The sequence below is a fragment of the Lolium rigidum genome, chromosome 1 (genome assembly GCF_022539505.1).
Source record: "Lolium rigidum isolate FL_2022 chromosome 1, APGP_CSIRO_Lrig_0.1, whole genome shotgun sequence".
In the NCBI taxonomy this organism is placed as follows: Eukaryota; Viridiplantae; Streptophyta; class Magnoliopsida; order Poales; family Poaceae; genus Lolium; species Lolium rigidum.
The window spans coordinates 54,874,094-54,891,377 of record NC_061508.1 but is presented as its reverse complement, the minus strand read 5'-3'; the positions used below and the strand labels follow the sequence as shown (position 1 = coordinate 54,891,377).

At 47.1% G+C, this 17,284-nt stretch overlaps 1 protein-coding gene across 1 annotated transcript; it reads left to right on the top strand.

Annotated features, from left to right (window-relative positions):
• The first annotated feature begins 5,601 nt into the window (after window positions 1–5,601).
• On the top strand, window positions 5,602–6,252 carry LOC124673291 (nudix hydrolase 21, chloroplastic-like). Its single transcript, XM_047209406.1, has one exon. The coding sequence runs from the start codon at window positions 5,767–5,769 to the stop codon at window positions 6,250–6,252; it is 486 nt and encodes a 161-aa protein (XP_047065362.1). The 5' UTR covers window positions 5,602–5,766.
• The last annotated feature ends 11,032 nt before the right edge of the window (window positions 6,253–17,284 follow it).

Here is a 17,284-nt window from a genome sequence, read left to right as displayed (position 1 = left end):
GCCTGAGATAGTCTTCACAAATGTTGCCCACTTTGGGTATATACCGTCTGCAAGTCCCTTGTTGTAGTGTCGGCCATTGATCACAAAGTTAACCGGGGGAGCATGACCCTCAACAAGCTTGGAGAAGATCGACGAGCACCGCAAGACGTTGATGTCGTTGTTGGATCACGGCATACCAAAGAAGGAGTGCCAAATCCAGAGATCATGGGTAGCCACTGCCTCAAGTATCACAGTGCAGCTTTTTTGTGACCCTTGTACATTCCCACGCCGGGCAAACGGACGAGTTCTTCCATTTCCAATGCATGCAGTCAATGCTTCCAAGCATCCCTGGAAATCCTCGAGCTTCATTGACAGCGAGGATCTTAGCAGTGTCTTCGACAGTGGGTGATCTCAAGTAGATGTCCCCGAACACTGATATCACCGCCCTTTAGAACCGTAGAAACAATCAAGGGCGGTGGACTCCGCCATCCGAAGATAGTCATCGGCAGAATCACCAGGAGCTCCATATGCCAGCATCCGCCTAGCCACCATGCACTTTTGGAGGGTGGAAAACCCTGCCATGCAGGTGCAATCCAACTTGCATCTGAAGCAGGAGTCGTACTCTCGAAGAGCATACACAGTTTTCAGGAAGAGCTTCCGGCTCATCCTGAAACGACGCCTAAAAACAGCCTCACCGTGTAATGGATCGTCGGCGAAGTAGTCGGCATAGAGCATGCAGTAGCCCTCCATTCGCTGCCTCGGCTTGCACTTCCGGCGACCTGATGCAGACCCACCACGGCGACCAATGGCCGACTCGGCGTACAATCCGGACGGACAAGCTAGGATCAACATGTGCTCCTCGTCTTGGGCGGCGGCTGCCATTTCTTCTTCAAACAACTCAGCGAACATCTGCTCCTCCTCCTCCTCGTCGGAGTCCATGTCCGGCCAGGCAATTGGACGAACACCTGCCGAGCGTGTCGACGAGGAGCGACGCGAGGGAGCTGCCCGACGGCGGAAAATAGGCAGAGAACACGACGGGCGGCGGAATATAGGCTGCTGGGTGGAGGAAAGGCGGAGTTGAGGCAACCGGCCGGCTGATTGGCGAGGGGTGGTGCCGCGACAAAGCAACGGGAGGGGAGGGGGACTTGCGTCGACAAAGTGGTGGGGTTCGTGTGTTCTCACGCCGACAAAGCGGGTCCGTCCCCGCTTTTCTCTCATTCGGAGTCCCCGAGCGCACTCCGGGGGGGCGGGATGGCCTGGGCTCTCCGAATAGATTAAAGACCAAATCCGGGGGAAAACGAGAGCCGATACGCGGCAAAACTGAATAACGTCGTCCGGATGTAAAAAAATGGCTGCCGGGGTTCTCGTCGGGGAGACGGCGGAAGATGCGCTCAGTGCAGTGCAGCTGCGTATGCCGTGACCGACCTCCGTCGGTCGTCAGATTAACGGCGAGAAATGTCAAACCTTGTCGTGGTTAGAGACAGGCCCAGCCCCTAGCCCTAGGGATCGGTGATGTGAGATAAGGCGATTAATGGCTAGGTAGGGCAGTGGGTGGTCGGCGGCGGTGTCAGGAAGTCGGCCGCCCCATTCTCCCATAGATGCCCCGCCGGCCGCCGCCATGCCCGTACATCACGTCGGAAGTAGCGAAGAGAAGATGAGATACTTTACTCGGGCATGCACATGCATGAGCATGATCGATGCATCTACCACCGGATGATCAGCCTCCCACGTCATTTAACTAAGCGTGTGGCACGAGGTCGCCGCAGCAGCCGGAGTCAGCGCCGGCGACCTCCAGCACCGACGCGCGCACCCACGTCAGTCAGGCTCGCATATACCCCGTGGTAAACTGGCAATCCACCGCCGACCACCAAAAAAGGGCGGCGCCGCCCGCCAGCGAGGCAGTGGACCGCGCTGTGCCACGCACGCACGCGGCCGGGCTTGCCGTTGCCCTCACGGCCACGCGCGCGCGCCGCCGAGATATCTCTCTCGATCGCTCTCTCGGACTCGGTCGCGGGCGTGCACATCAGTTACCGGCGCCCACAGGCGGGTAAAGCTAAGTTTTGGCACCTCGATGTGTACACACAGCACCAACGAGTACCACAAGCCACAACCTCCACCACTGTACTGATCCAATATGACGTGTCACTCTGCCCCTTTTCTTCACAAAGCTCTGCACGTATTGCCGCACGCATGATGCACGGCGCACGACTAGGTTCCAAGTGGCGTCCGGCGTGAGCCCGCGGAAGAATTATGTTGTTCATAAAATCGACGGTTTTGCTAGTTATTATCTATCCGAAAACTAGCTTAATCCTCGGTCAAGTCCTACATCATCAAACTGCATGTATATTTCAGTTGCAAGTTGGGTTGCAACTGAGATTTCGGTTTGCAACTGAAATATTTTGATAACACACAAGGTTACAACCAAGGGTTTTTTGTTGGCCGAAATTTCCAAAATTTCGGCGAAACCCGAATTTCTCGTTACACTTCGAGAAACACTACTATCAGACAAAAAAAAGGGTAGATTTAAATTTAAACATCGAAAACAAGGATAGATAGCATGTTAACTTGCTCTACTATATAAATAAAAAAAACAAGCCACTCCAGGAATCGAACCTACCATGAGCACTTCGCTAAGAAAGCACAACTGTCTAACTAGCACAATAAATATTATTAGTTTGAAATATCTCGCCCGGTACGAGATTTTCGAGATTTCACGGTAACCATTAGTTCCGGTGCTCTCCGGTAAAAAAAAGTTGCCCGAGAAAAAAACCTTGGTTACAACTAGTAGAAAAAGGTGTTAGAACTGTTAGATTTGATTCGTGAGTCATGCTAATCATAAGTTTGCTAATGACCATTATATGTTAGCTAGCTGGGTGACTACTCATATTTGCTTTGCATTCCGACTCACGACCGACGGAGACTAGTACAAAAAAAAGTAGGTTCCAGTTATAGAATAGAGGTGGTGGCACCCAACGAGAAGCAACTGGTGAGATCAACTACAAAGATGGACTTAAACTACAAAGATGGACTTTGTTTACACCAGGCCTTTGTTTAGGGTATGGGCGTACATACATACATGTGATTTGGCAGTCGTGGTGGCTGCAGGAGCTCGACGAGAGTAGAGAGTAGATGGAATGGGACTAGGACTAGGAGTGGAAGAAAAGAGTGGCGAGCGCGTGAGCGGAGGCTAGGCGCGTGAGGAGGAGTCCGACGCCCGTCCGGGAGACTGAAGGGAGAAGCAGCTGCGAAGCCGGAGATGCTCTCGCGCTACGCGCTTGATTCCCGGCTTGTCTGACCTCCCGTCCCCCGTTGCGTGCTCGCGGTCCATGGACCGAGCTAATTTTTTTTTTGAACACAAGCAGGACCCCGAAGGATCCAGCAACTTTATTTAAATAAACATATTACAGCGCAAAGTACATCCAGGCCATAAAGAAACCGGAAAATACAAGACAGGTCCCTGGACTTTTACACACAGGACCTCAAGCTGAGGAGAGGAAACGCGATCAGGTCCCTGCCACCGATCGAGCTCAACTCCGCCGATGCCGGGGACGAAACCACTTGGCCCAGCGAAGCTGCCGTCGCAGAACGACAGCGAACGAACGGGAGCAGCAGTGCCTCCTTTTGGGCATGACGCCAGGAGGAAGAAGGCGGCGAACAACGCCGCACAAGGCCGCCCTTCGGCCAGAAGATTCGTCGGAGCGTCGAGGACCGCCCATCGATTGCCGAGCAGCCGCTCTAGCAAGCGGCGTAGCCTCACAGCAGGCTCCGACGAGACGAAGCTCCAGCCCAATCTGCAAATCCTCCACCTCCACCTTCTTTCCCGCCGGCCACCGCCACCACGACGGCCACCCCACGGACCAGAAGGAGAGCTAGAGACCCAGCAGACCAGGGACCAAAACAAAACCACAGATCTGCGCATCCCACCGCCGCCAGCGACCAGAGCTCCGACCACCATCACCACAGCTCGAATCACAGAGACGGAACCAGGAGGAGCAGCTCCGGCTTATTGCGTCAAAAACGACGAAAACAAGGAAAACCTACAGCTACTACTGCTCGGACCACTCTCCCGCTCGCCGTCGACAAGCCGTAGCCGCCGGCAGCAAGAGGGAGAGGGCCCGGCGAGGAGATCACCACAGGAGAAGGGAGAAGAGAGCGGTATCCACCGACAGGCAGGTTTCCTCGCGCCTCATGGACCGAGCTAATTAATCTGGCAACACAACTACACAAGATGTCGCAGTCCCGGTCATATTGCCCACAACCACGCCTCACGGCAGTACTACTATTTATCTCTCCTTCAGCACATGACGTCTTATGTCATCAAACTTTTGAACTTTTTTTAAACCTGCAAAAGAACACTTCTAGACATAAAAGAAAGAATTTTTTTTGTCTTTTATTAGCTAAAACATGCCATCTTATTAAGCCAGTAATCAAACTGACATGTCTTACTTCCTGCAAAAAAAGAGAGATTATGAGACAAATCTAATCCTCTAAATTATAATAAAATAGCTTTAAATCATATTGTACCTACATTTTTTTAAAATTTGTTTATCTATTTACTCTCAGATTCATAATCCGATTAACTACCGACTTGCTTACTGCAAGCCGTTCCAACTTTGAAAGATTGCGTTGGAATGGCAGCCTCTCGTCACATATTTGTAGAATTTAGCCAGGCATGTTAAAAAATTGTGATTCGTTTGTGTAACATCATGTGTACGCGAGGACAAAATAAGCCCAATGGGGACAAGACTAATGACTAGGCCTTGCCCTTTTTTTTGTTGCAAAAGACAACGATTTACCAACTATCTCGACGTTCACACCACAATGTTGCCTTTTCACAATAACTTGTATTTCCTACATGAGGTGGCGAATGCTGCATGGAGACTTCGTTTTTTAGGCTCCCTCGAGTTCTTGTATGTCGAGTTTCCTTCGGGCACATATTTTTGTTCACAAATTAAATCTTACAAGGACTCAAACACCCCCTCGTCCTTTTCGTATTCCTTTCTAGAAGCCTTTTTCATGGCAATAGAATAGGAAAAGGAAAGAAATTTAAAAGGTATACTCCTTAATTATGTCAACCTCCAATTTGGTCACATTTGAAGAAAAGAAAAAGGTCATACTTTCAAGGCCGGTCTCATTTCTAGTAGAGCAGTCCAGCTAACCTGTAAAAAAGCTGGTCATGAATAATAGAAGAGCACATAGTCCTCCTCTCCTTTGGTTGACATCATTTCCATGCTTCTAGAAACAAGACTGGAGTTCTGAAATAGTAGTGAGAACATAGAAGAAGCACATAAGATGAGCATGAAAAGTCAAGAGCTCCAATTTTCGAAGCATCGAAATTCGAAGAGCCACACGTGAAGCAGGATCTCAAACCCGCCGCTGCCCAAACAAGCATCACCACAGGAAAAAAAGAAGAAGCTCAAAGTGGCCTATGCGCCGTGTCCAGCCGCCACCCTGGGCGCCTCTTTGTCGCCGCGCTGCCCCACCTTTGTCACGTTCCCTTGTCACTCGGCAACGACGCTGCCCGCCACAACAACCAAACCAAGCCGCGCGCATCTTCTCCTTCTTGCTATTAATAGAGCAGCATCCCCGCCCCCATTTGCCTCAAATCAATCCAGCTCCACCTGCTCATCCAATCCATCCTACTGGCAGATCCAAAGATAGCGCGACAGAGCTCCATATCTCAGACAGAATCTCTCCTCCTGCCCCCTCGAGGAGCTCGCAGCTGAGCGAACGATCCAATCCAAGAAACCAAGAAACCAACAACAGATCGATCTTTGACGCATACCCATGGCGGCGGTGATGGTTGCGAGGCAGGGGCGGGACCTGCAGCGGTACAGCCCGAGCACCGGCGGCCGCATCGTGGTCGGCTGCATCCCCTACCGGGCCCGTTCGGACGGCGAGGTGGAGGTGCTGGTGATCTGCTCGCGCAAGAAGGGCGCCAGCGCGGGCGTCATGTTCCCCAAGGGCGGGTGGGAGCTGGACGAGTCCATCGAGGAGGCGGCGCGCCGCGAGGCGCTCGAGGAGGCCGGCGTGCGCGGCGAGACGGGCGCCAGCCTGGGGAGCTGGTACTACCGGAGCCGCCGCTACGACGCCACATACGAGGGGCTCATGTTCCCGCTGCGCGTCACCGACGAGCTGGAGCACTGGCCGGAGATGTCCGGGCGGGGGCGGACCTGGGTCTCCGTGCGGGAGGCCATGGACCGGTGCCCGCACTGGTGGATGCGCGAGGCGCTCCAGCGGTTCGCTGACCGCCTCGCCGCCGCCGACTTGTAGGCGCACGCACGCGCAGCGCAGCGCGGCGCGGCGCCGCTCTGTCTCCCCTTCGGCCGGCCTCCTCGCCGGGCGCCAGACGGTTTGTGCCGGCTGGGCGCGCCCGCATAGCGCGGCGCGGCACGAGGAATCAAGCTACACGAATCAATCAGAGCATTGTAACACGGCCTTTTTGTTGGCATTCGACCGGACATGTAGATCTCACCAAATTCTTTCATATTAGTATAGAGGAAATGTTAGTGAAGACATCATAATTTGGATAATTCGAGCCAAACAATCGGGTTTTTTTTTTTTATGAAATTGACCTGGATTCAGCAGTACGCATTCAAAACTTCAGTAATTCGACTCTCGCAGCTTCAGCTTTCCTAGTGTCACGCTCTGCCAAATGTAGAGTAAGCACGGCAAAAGATCGGGATGCTGCCTTCTCCAAGTTACGGTTACACTCACACATTGTACAACAGGGAGCCCTTATGTTAGCTTATCAGGTAATTTTTGGTTATACTCATGGGTCCATAAGCGTGCCAATGCACTACCACGACAAGTCGGGTAAGGTGCGGGCGCTACCCATGGGTAAACAAAATTACCCAAATCCAAACCTGCACAATCATGTGCGGTATCAATAGGTATCCGTATCCATGGGTAAAAATGTCTATGGTTTCTTCATTCGAATGATAAACGCCTCTTTATCATGTTCATAATTACAATCAATGACACGAAATGAGAGTTGGGATGTATCCCACAGGAAAGTTTCTTTTGGAGCGTAAAGCTCAATGTTTTTTGCGTTTAGGGTACCAAACAAGGTGCATAGAAGTTACTGAACTAGTGCAAATAATTAACGAGGCAATGAAACAGGTTGAAGGGGTCAACTAGGTGGTGAATTAGCGACTATAAATTTTATTCTTTTCTTTAAAAAATTAAAGGGGTGAATGAACTATTGCAAAGACTACTAGAAAACATAACAAACACCTTAGTAAGTAGGACCATTTGCTTGACGATGAGACTAAGAAGAATGATGCTTTAACTATCGAGGTTGAAGTTCAAGAAGAATGAGGCTTATAAACTTTAAACGCACCATGGCTCGTGATCACTCTGTGGAGACCTTGGGATGTTAATCCTAGAGTTCCTCCAGAGGAACCAAGATCTTGAGTCTATGGGATTGATTAACAAAGAATAAACTTGAGAATGATTCTGTAACCGTCAATGAAATTGGTACTAATAAGGAAGGTTTTAATCCTCCTTGTTAAAAATGCTTAGAGTCCTCAAATACCGTTGCATCAACATCATCACCTTATAGTAATGTGCATTTTGGTTTTCCTCCTGCAAATATGGTCTCACAAAGCTAGTGAAGAACTCAACCAGATTTGTTCAAAATCAAAGCAGGAACTAGATAAATGAAGGTATGGGGTTCGTCCCCCATGATTTTTTTGATATCCCATACTAGGAACCCGTGCAATATCGCAGTACAGACTTTGTTCTTGTAAGGAGAAAGTTTTCGGATCCAGCTGAGTATACTCGTGTACAAACATCGCACCTAGTTTCATTGGTATAGATAAAACCTTTCGAATAAGCAAAACCCAATTTTGTGAGGTTTCTACGGTTTGTCTTGAACCTAAGGCGTGGTGAAGCATCAAATAGATGCATCTCATTTAGAAATATCTCATCGCTAGCCTTGAGCCACACACACACACCACTATTGGGAACGATAACCATGTTTCAAAAGCTAATAGTACTGGACCCAAGTGAATGTAGTACATAAAAAAAGAGTAATGTGTTCTGATGGATTACTATTTTAATGGAAGGCGTTGGTGCTAAATATTGGATGCACTGGCCATATGAAAATATGCTTGATGGCTTTGTCCCTAGTGCATCAAAATACGAGTACATCAACTTCGGTGGTAAATCAAAGGTGGTAATTGGTAGCTTTCAAAGGTTTCAGCAAGGAAATATCTATCTTGTTGACTTTTTGCAAGGTCTTCAACTCACCACATGCTTAATTGTTAAAGCATCTAATAGATGGTTGTGACATCGAAACTAGGGCATGTCGGAATAAGGAGTATGACCAAGCTAGCCAATGTCAAGCATGTCTTAGGTATCGAAGATGACAAGTTTGATAAAGATCACTTATGTGTGCATGCCAATTCGGAAATAAAGTGAAACGAAGCATCGAGCTAAGAACATCATCACTAATACCCCTACGTTGGGGCTTCTTCGTATGGATCTTTTTGGTCTCAAAACCTACAAGAGCTTCGAAATGTCTAAGGCTTCGTTGTTGCCAATGATTTCACTAGATACACTTGGATGTTTTTTGTTTCAAGATAAAGTGAAGACCCATGGCCATGGGTGCTTCAAGAAATCCGTCAATCAATCACATGATTAATTCAAGTTGAAGATCAACAAACTTAGAAGTGAGAGCATCACTTAATTCAAGAATGTACAAGCCGGTTACTACCTAGATGAACAAGGAACCTCTCACAGTTTGAACAAAAATATAACCTCGTTGAGATGGCGCGTAAGATGTTGGGTGAATACAACAGCGCCTGACATATAGTAAACCACATGTATTTGCACAAGTTTATGAAGAAAACATCATGAGATCATGGTCAGTAAGAAGCCTAAGGTATCATATTTCCGAGTCTTTTTAGCGTCAGGTGCTTCATTCTAGATAAGCATAAGTCTTGAAAATTTACATCAAAGGCACGTGAAGGTTTTTGTCTTGAATATGCATCAATCGCTCAGGTCTACAGTGTCTTCACCTACTTCCATTGGAGGGTTGAGGAAACTTCGGATGTGTTTGAGCAATCTAACGGCTCCTAGGTAGAGAAATTGTTCAATGTTGTACAAATTGACACACATGTTGAAGCCTTATAGAATATGGCGATTGCGGAGGTCAAGCTCATTGAACCATCATATAGTGATTTATCATTTAAGGTTGGGGAATCATCACATCAAGGTGAAGAACCAGTTCAAGAAAACCCCAGCAATGAAGATCCAATGCAAGGAAATCTGCAACAACCATCTGGTATCTCACATGTCACATCTATGTCTTCATGCTCAAGCCCACAAGCGGCATGCTGCCGACAAGATCGTGAATGACACCAATAAAGGAACTCAATCTAGTGTTTGCTTTTTCAATATAACTCATTGGTTTCCTCTATTGAACCCGATAAGGAGCAGATAACCCCACTTCAAAGTGTGAAGATATAAAACAAAGAATCATAAAGACTAGAGAATTATAACCTGTAGCCACAACTGTTACTATTGTGAGAGCATCTTCACCGGGGAGCCCCAAATAGGCGCCGGCAGTGCCCTATTGAGGGCGCCAGCTCGCTAATTTGGGGAAAGGTTGCACACACCAGCGATCCCGATAAGAATCCAAAAAAAATTAAACAAGCAAATATAAATAAACTGCAAATTTTCATTAAAATTTAGGATAAAGTGTCGGAATTTTTATTTTTGTGTAGCCTAGAATATAAAGAATTTCACATTAAGATTTTGTAAGTTTGTAGATTTTATCATTGGCAAAATCCATGATTTATTTTCATATTTTTTGAAACTGTAAAAACATGATTTCCGATATTTTGAAAACAAAGAGCAGCATGTAGCTCGGCCTACATTTGTCCACTTTCGTGCATACTACGAATTGAGTTTCTGTTGAAACTACTCTTATAGACATAGTATCATACAAATATTATATGCATGATACTTACTATTATGTAATACTGTTATATAATACTATCCATACGATTAGAAACACCTAACCTCCCCTTGGTCGACGAACCAAGCGAGTCCCACATCAGTATTTTGCCGCTTGTCTTATATTCTGTTTTACATGCTGGTTTCTTGTTATTTTCAGCCTCCATCGGCATCCGCTCTTGCGTCAACCATGTGACATTCTGCATGCCACCTCACTTATTGCTTGGCTACGATTTTTTTTCAGGTTGCATTTTTGTTCAAACACGCAGCAGCTCTCGGCGTAGGTACAGCTGAACAATATATGTCAGCACACACAATAATATATGTCAGGTTCTGTTCATGGTCACCCTTCATTGCTCTTGTAGGTATAGAGAGTTGTCGCTAAAAAGGGACTTCGAGTTAATCTTTGTATCTTCCTTGTAAAACTTTATAAATAATCTAGTAATAAAAAATTGTGCGTATTCTTTGAATGCAGAGGCTAAGACTATGTTCCCATTAAAAAAAAAAAACACAAAATGAACAAACTAAGATAAGAAATACATCAGCAGCAAACGTGATCCAACCTATAGAAAAGAAGTAAAATGAGCCAAAGAAAACAGCGCTAACGAAAGCAAGTACATAAGTAATTCATGGGGAGTAGCGCCGCTGTGTTGCTTCTCAGGTTGCAAGCGAGGCGGGTTACCTTTCAGGGTGAAAACCCAAGGTTTGGCCTTAACTGGTTGTGTCTGGCAATGATCTTGTTGGAAGTATTGTTTTGAGAGTGGGGACTATCTTCAGGATGAAAACCTAAGATCGGGCGGCGACGGTCTTGGAGCACTATTCCCTTCTTGGAGGCGTCGTTTTTGGAGAGTCCTACCTTTCAGGGTGAAAACCCAAGGTCTGACCTTAACTGGTTGTGCCTGGCAATGACCTTGTTGGAGGCATTGTTTTGAGAGCGGGGACTATCTTCAGGGTGAAAACCTAAGATCGGGCGGCGACGGTGTTAGAGCACTGTTCCCTTCTTGGAGGCGTCGTTTTTGGAGAGTCTGTATTTCAGGTGTTGTCTTGGCAGTGGATGTATTGCTGTTGTTAGGCCCGAGATACTGTAGCGGGACTTTTGTTTCTTAGTTTTCATTTCCTTTTTTTGGCTGTGTGCATCCGTAGTGCCATTAGGGTGGTGCGTTGTTGCAGAGGCTGGGTGTAATTGGTATCTTTTTGATATTAACATATTCCCTTTATCGAAAAAAAGCGAGGCGGGTTACGGTTGACTGCTACAGAGCGACGCGGGACTGTGGCAAGATTGCGGTGGTTCCCACCTTGCCGCAACAAACCGCTATACATAGCGCGGGAGACTCCTTAATCCCGCGTCATCCCGTATTAGGGCATCTCTAGCGGCGCGACGTAAACGGACGATGAGCGATCGTTTTTGTCCGCCGCGATCGGAAATGTGTCTGGCACCACCTCCAGTGGAGCGACGCAAAGTGATCAGGTCGTCCGCGGAGACACAAACATGGTCCAAATATGCGCCTCGGATGTGTCTCTGTGGACGCTGCGCGGACGCGCAAAGTGTCCGCTCGCGTCTTGCGGACGTTTCATCGGGCCCGCCTGGCAGCGACCCTGCGTCGATGCGTCTTCTCAAACGCGCCAGTGACTGGCGTCGCTTCGGCAGTCTGCGCCACGCTAATGGCGATGCCTCGACTGCCGAGCGGCCGCAGGGAGCCTACCTCCGCCAACCACGTTAATGGCGAAGCCACGCGTCCCGCGGCCACCGCATGCCTCCGGTCTATATAAAGGGGGCGTGCGTTCTTCTTCCTCATCCACTCCTCCAAAGAAACCCTAGCCGCCACAAAGCTCGACCGTAGCGTCGCCTAGGTCAGCCAGGCCCGCGAGGAAGTCCATCGCCGGTCCTGGTGGCCGGCGAGGCGGTTGAGGCTGCGGCCCTGGGCGCCCCCGGGGCCGGGGCAGGGGCCGCTGTGGTGGAGCAGCTACGGCCCCACGCTCGCCGTCGCCTGCGCCCTCCTCGTCTTTGCAGGAGGACCGCTGCTTCGAGTTCCTCCTCCGCATCGACGACGACCCACTCGGCATCAAGCGGTTCCCGGACAAGTTCGTCGATGGCGTCGAGCCGGCGCATTTGCAGCTACGGGAGGCCAGCTGCAACTTTTGCCGCTGGATCGTGGAGGTCTTGTTCGACGGGCAGGGCAAGATGTACCTGCACACGGGGTGGGACAAGTTCGCCCGTGACCTCGCGCTCGAGCCCGGCTGCCAACTCACCTTCCTCTACGAGGGGGAAGGCGAGATGATCGTCAAGGTGTTCGACGACACAGCCTGCCGCAGGCACTACCACACCGGCGAATCCGGCTCGGACACCGATAGTTAGAACTTAGTGTTCTTTCTTTGCAGCGAATCTGGCTACGGGCCAGACGAAGCCAGTAGTCGAGGTTTCTGTATGTTCGTCCTCGAAAGAACCAACAGGGCCACCGACACCAGCCGGATTTTCCATTTTGGGTGACTGGGTGTGCCCTCGAATGTTCTTTCTTGGCAGCGAACATACGGAAAGCAACACAACTGGTTTCCTCATTTTGCAATGTTTTATTTGTGTCAACCATGGTTCAAACTATGTATTAGTTTGTGTAAACCATGTTCCCAATTATGTATTAGTTTGTGTAAAACCATGTTCCAATATATAATATTTGGAACTATGTTTAAATGGAGAAGAGAAAAAATAAGAAAAATAAATGTGTCGCCCCGGCTGAGCCACCCCGAGACGCAAACGGACGCGCGGACAAAAACGATCATTTTAGCGTCCGCGGCTATAGCTAGCTACACTACTTGGAAAAGGCTTACCGTCGGCGACCTGAAAAGGCCTACCGCCGGCGCATTCGCATTCTCTGGCGATAACCTCGCCGGTGGTAAGTGGTTACCGCTGGCGTCTTCCATTTCGCCAGCACTATCTTGAATTAACCCTGGCACACATGCCAATTCGTCGGCGGTAATTTTGTACAGGAGCGCCCAGATGGATCCCGTGGAGAGGCTCACCCTCTCCGTTCACCCGAAGCGCGGCGGCGCCACTCGGTTCGGTGCAGCGGCTAGAGCAGCGAGGGCGAGACGGGGCGGCGTGTGGGCATCGCGTGGAGACCCCCGGCGGAGTCCAGCCCGTGGAGGTTCGCCCTCACCCAGTACCTCGACGCGCGGCGGCGCCAGGTGCAGCACAGTGATACGCGTGAAGCACACGTCCGTTGGGAACCCCAAGAGGAAGGTGCGATGCGTACCGCAGCAAGTTTTCCCTCAGTAAGAAACCAAGGTTATCGAACCAGTAGGAGCCAAGGAACACGTGAAGGTTGTTGGTGGCGGAGTGTAGTGCGGCGCAACACCAGGGATTCCGGCGCCAACGTGGAACCTGCACAACACAATCAAAGTACTTTGCTCCAACGTAACAGTGAGGTTGTCAATCTCACCGGCTTGCTGTAAACAAAGGATTAGATGTATAGTGTGGATGATGATGGTTGTTTGCGAAGAAAAGTAACGAACAATTGCAGTAGATTGTATTTCATATGTAAAGAATTGGACCGGGGTCCACAGTTCACTAGTGGTGTCTCTCCCACAAGATAAATAGCATGTTGGGTGAACAAATTACAGTTGGGCAATTGACAAATAAAGAAGGCATAACAATGCACATACATATATCATGATGAGTACTATGAGATTTAATCGGGGCATTACGACAAAGTACATAGACCGCTATCCGGCATGCATCTATGCCTAAAAAGTCCACCTTCGAGGTTATCATCCGAACCCCTTCCGGTATTAAGTTGCAAACAACGAGACAATTGCATTAAGTATGGTGCGTAATGTAATCAACACAAATATCCTTAGACAAAGCATCGATGTTTTATCCCTAGTGGCAACAACACATCCACAACCTTAGAACTTTCTCATCACTTGTCCCAGATTCAATGGAGGCATGAACCCACTATCGAGCATAAATACTCCCTCTTGGAGTCACAAGTATCAACTTGGCCAGAGCCTCTACTAGCAACGGAGAGCATGCAAGAACATAAACAACATATATAATAGATTGATAATCAACTTGACATAGTATTCAATATTCATCGGATCCCAACAAATAGATGATCTTGATCATGATAGGCAGCTCACAAGATCTAACATGATAGCACAATGAGGAGAAGACAACCATCTAGCTACTGCTATGGACCCATAGTCCAGGGCTGAACTACTCACACATCGATCCGGAGGCGATCATGGTGATGAAGAGACCTCCGGAAGATGATTCTCCTCTCCGGCAGGGTGCCGGAGGCGATCTCCTGAATCCCCCGAGATGGGATTGGCGGTGGCGGCGTCTCTGGAAGGTTTTCCGTATCGTGGCTCTCGGTATCGGGGTATTCGCGACGAAGGCTTTAAGTAGGCGGAAGGGTAGGTTTAGGGGCGACGCGAGGGACCCACACGCTAGGGCCGCGCGGGCCCAAGCCTGGCCGCGCCGCCCTAGTGTGGCGTCGCCTCGTCGCCCCACTTCGTATCTCCCTCGGTCTTCTGGAAGCTTCGTGGAAAAATAGGACCACAGGCGTTGATTTCGTCCAATTCCGAGAATATTTCCTTTGTAGGATTTCTGAAACCAAAAACAGCAGAAAACAGACAATCGGCTCTTCGGCATCTCGTCAATAGGTTAGTGCCGGAAAATGCATAATAATGACATATAATGTGTATAAAACATGTGAGTATCATCATAAAAGTAGCATGAAACATAAGAAATTATAGATACGTTTGGGACGTATCAAGCATCCCCAAGCTTAGTTCCTACTCGCCCTCGAGTAGGTAAACGATAACAAAGATAATTTCTGAAGTGACATGCTATTATAATCTTGATCAATACTATTGTAAAGCATATGAGATGAATGCAGCGATTCGAAGCAATGGCAAAGATAATGAGTAAACAAATGAATCATATAGCAAAGACTTTTCATGAATAATACTTTCAAGACAAACATCAATAAGACTTGCATAAGAGTTACTCATAAAGCAATAAATTCAAAGTAAAGGCATTGAAGCAACACAAAGGAAGATATAAATTTCAGCGAGTTGCTTTCAACTTCAACATATTTATCTCATGGATAATTGTCAACACAAAGTAATATAACAAGTGCAATAGGTAAACATGTAAGAATCAATGCACACGAGTTGATACAAGTGTTTGCTTCTAAGATAGAAAGAATAGGTGAAGCTGACTCAACAATAAAGTAAAAGATTGGCCCTTCGCAGAGGAAGCATGGATTACTATATTTGTGCTAGAGCTTTTCATTTTGAAAACAAGAAACAATTTTGTCAACGGTAGTAATAAATCATATGTGTTATGTATAAGACATCCTATAAGTTGCAAGCCTCATGCATAGTATACCAATAGTGCTCGCACCTTGTCCTAATTAGCTTGGATTAACGCGGATTATCATTGCATAGCATATGTTTCAACCAAGTGTCACAAAGGGTACCTCTATGCCGCTCTGTACAAAGGTCTACGGAGAAAGCTCGCATTGGATTTCTCGCTTTTGATTATTCTCAACTTACACATCCATACCGGGACAACATAGACAACGGATAATGGACTCCTCTTTAATGCATAAGCATTCAACAACAGATAATATTCTCATAAGAGATTGAGGATTGATGTCCAAACTGAAACTTCCACCATGGATCATGGCTTTAGTTAGCGGCCCAATGTTCTTCTCTAACAATATGCATACTCAAACCATATGATCATGAAAATCGCCCTTACTTCAGACAAGACGAACATGCATAGCAACTCACATGATATTCAACAAAGCTAAAAGTTGATGGCGTCCCCAGAAACATGGTTACCGCTCAACAAGCAACTTATTAAGAAATAAGATACATAGCTACATATTCTTCACCATAATAGTTTTTAAGGCTATTTTCCCATGAGCTATATATTGCAAAGACAAAGGATAGAATTTTAAAGGTAGCACTCAAGTAATGTACTTTGGAATGGCAGAGAAATACCATGTAGTAGGTAGGTATGATGGACACAAATGGCATAGTATTTGGCTCAAGGATTTGGATGCACGAGAAGAATTCCTCTCAAAACAAGGCTAGGCTAGCAAGGTTGTTTGAAGCAAACTCAAGTATAAAACGGTGCAGCAAAAACTCACATATGAACATATTGTAAGCATTATAAGACTTTACATCGTCTCCTTGTTGTTCAAACACCTTAACCAGAAAATATCTAGACTCTAGAGATCAATCATGCAAACCAGATTTTTAACAAGCTCTATGTAGTTCTTCATAATAGGTGCAAAGTACATGATGCAAGAGCTTAAACATGATCTATATGAGCACAACAATTTCCAAGTATCAAATTATTCAAGACATTATACCATTTACCACATGCGGCATTTTCCGTTTCCAACCATATAACAATGAATGAAGTAGTTCAACTTTCGCAATGAACATTAAGAATAAAGCTAAGAACATATGTGTTCATACGAAACAGCGGAGCGTGTCTCTCTCCCAAACAAAGAATGCTAGGATCCGATTTTATTCAAAACAAAAACAAAAATAAAAACAAACAGACGCTCCAAGTAAAGGACATAAGATGTGACGGAATAAAAATATAGTTTCACTAGAGGTGACCTAATAAGTTGTCGATGAAGAAGGGATGCCTTGGGCATCCCCAAGCTTAGATGCTTGAGTCTTCTTACAATATGCAGGGATGAACCACGGGGGCATCCCCAAGCTTAGACTTTTCACTCTTCTTGATCATATTGTATCATCCTCCTCTCTTGACCCTTGAAAACTTCCTCCACACCAAACTCAAAACAATCTCATTAGAGGGTTAGTGCATAATTGAAAATTCATATATTCAAAGGTGACATAATCATTCTTAACACTTCTGGACATTGCACAAAGCTACTGAAAGTTAATGGAACAAAGAAATCCATTCAACATAGCAAAAGAGGCAATGCGAAATAAAAGGCAGAATCTGTCAAAACAGAACAGTCCGTAAAGACGAATTTTTAGAGGCACTGAACTTGCTCAGATGAAAATGCCCAAATTGAATGAAAGTTGCGTACATATCTGAGGATCACGCACGAAAATTGGCAGATTTTTATAAATTTTCTACAGCAGGGGCGGCTCAATTTCGTGACAGCAAGAAATCTGTTCTTGCGCAGTAATCCAAATCTAGTATTGACTTTACTATCAAAGACTTTACTTGGCACAACAATGCAATAATATAAAGATAAGGAGAGGTTGCTACAGTAGTAACAACTTCCAAGACTCAAATATAAAATAAAGTGCAGAAGTAAAATAATGGGTTGTCTCCCATAAGCGCTTT

What these genes read in the sequence shown, in the direction of transcription:
- LOC124673291 (XM_047209406.1), top strand. Translation starts at nt 5,767, where the DNA reads ATGGCGGCGGTGATGGTTGCGAGGCAGGGGCGGGACCTGCAGCGGTAC.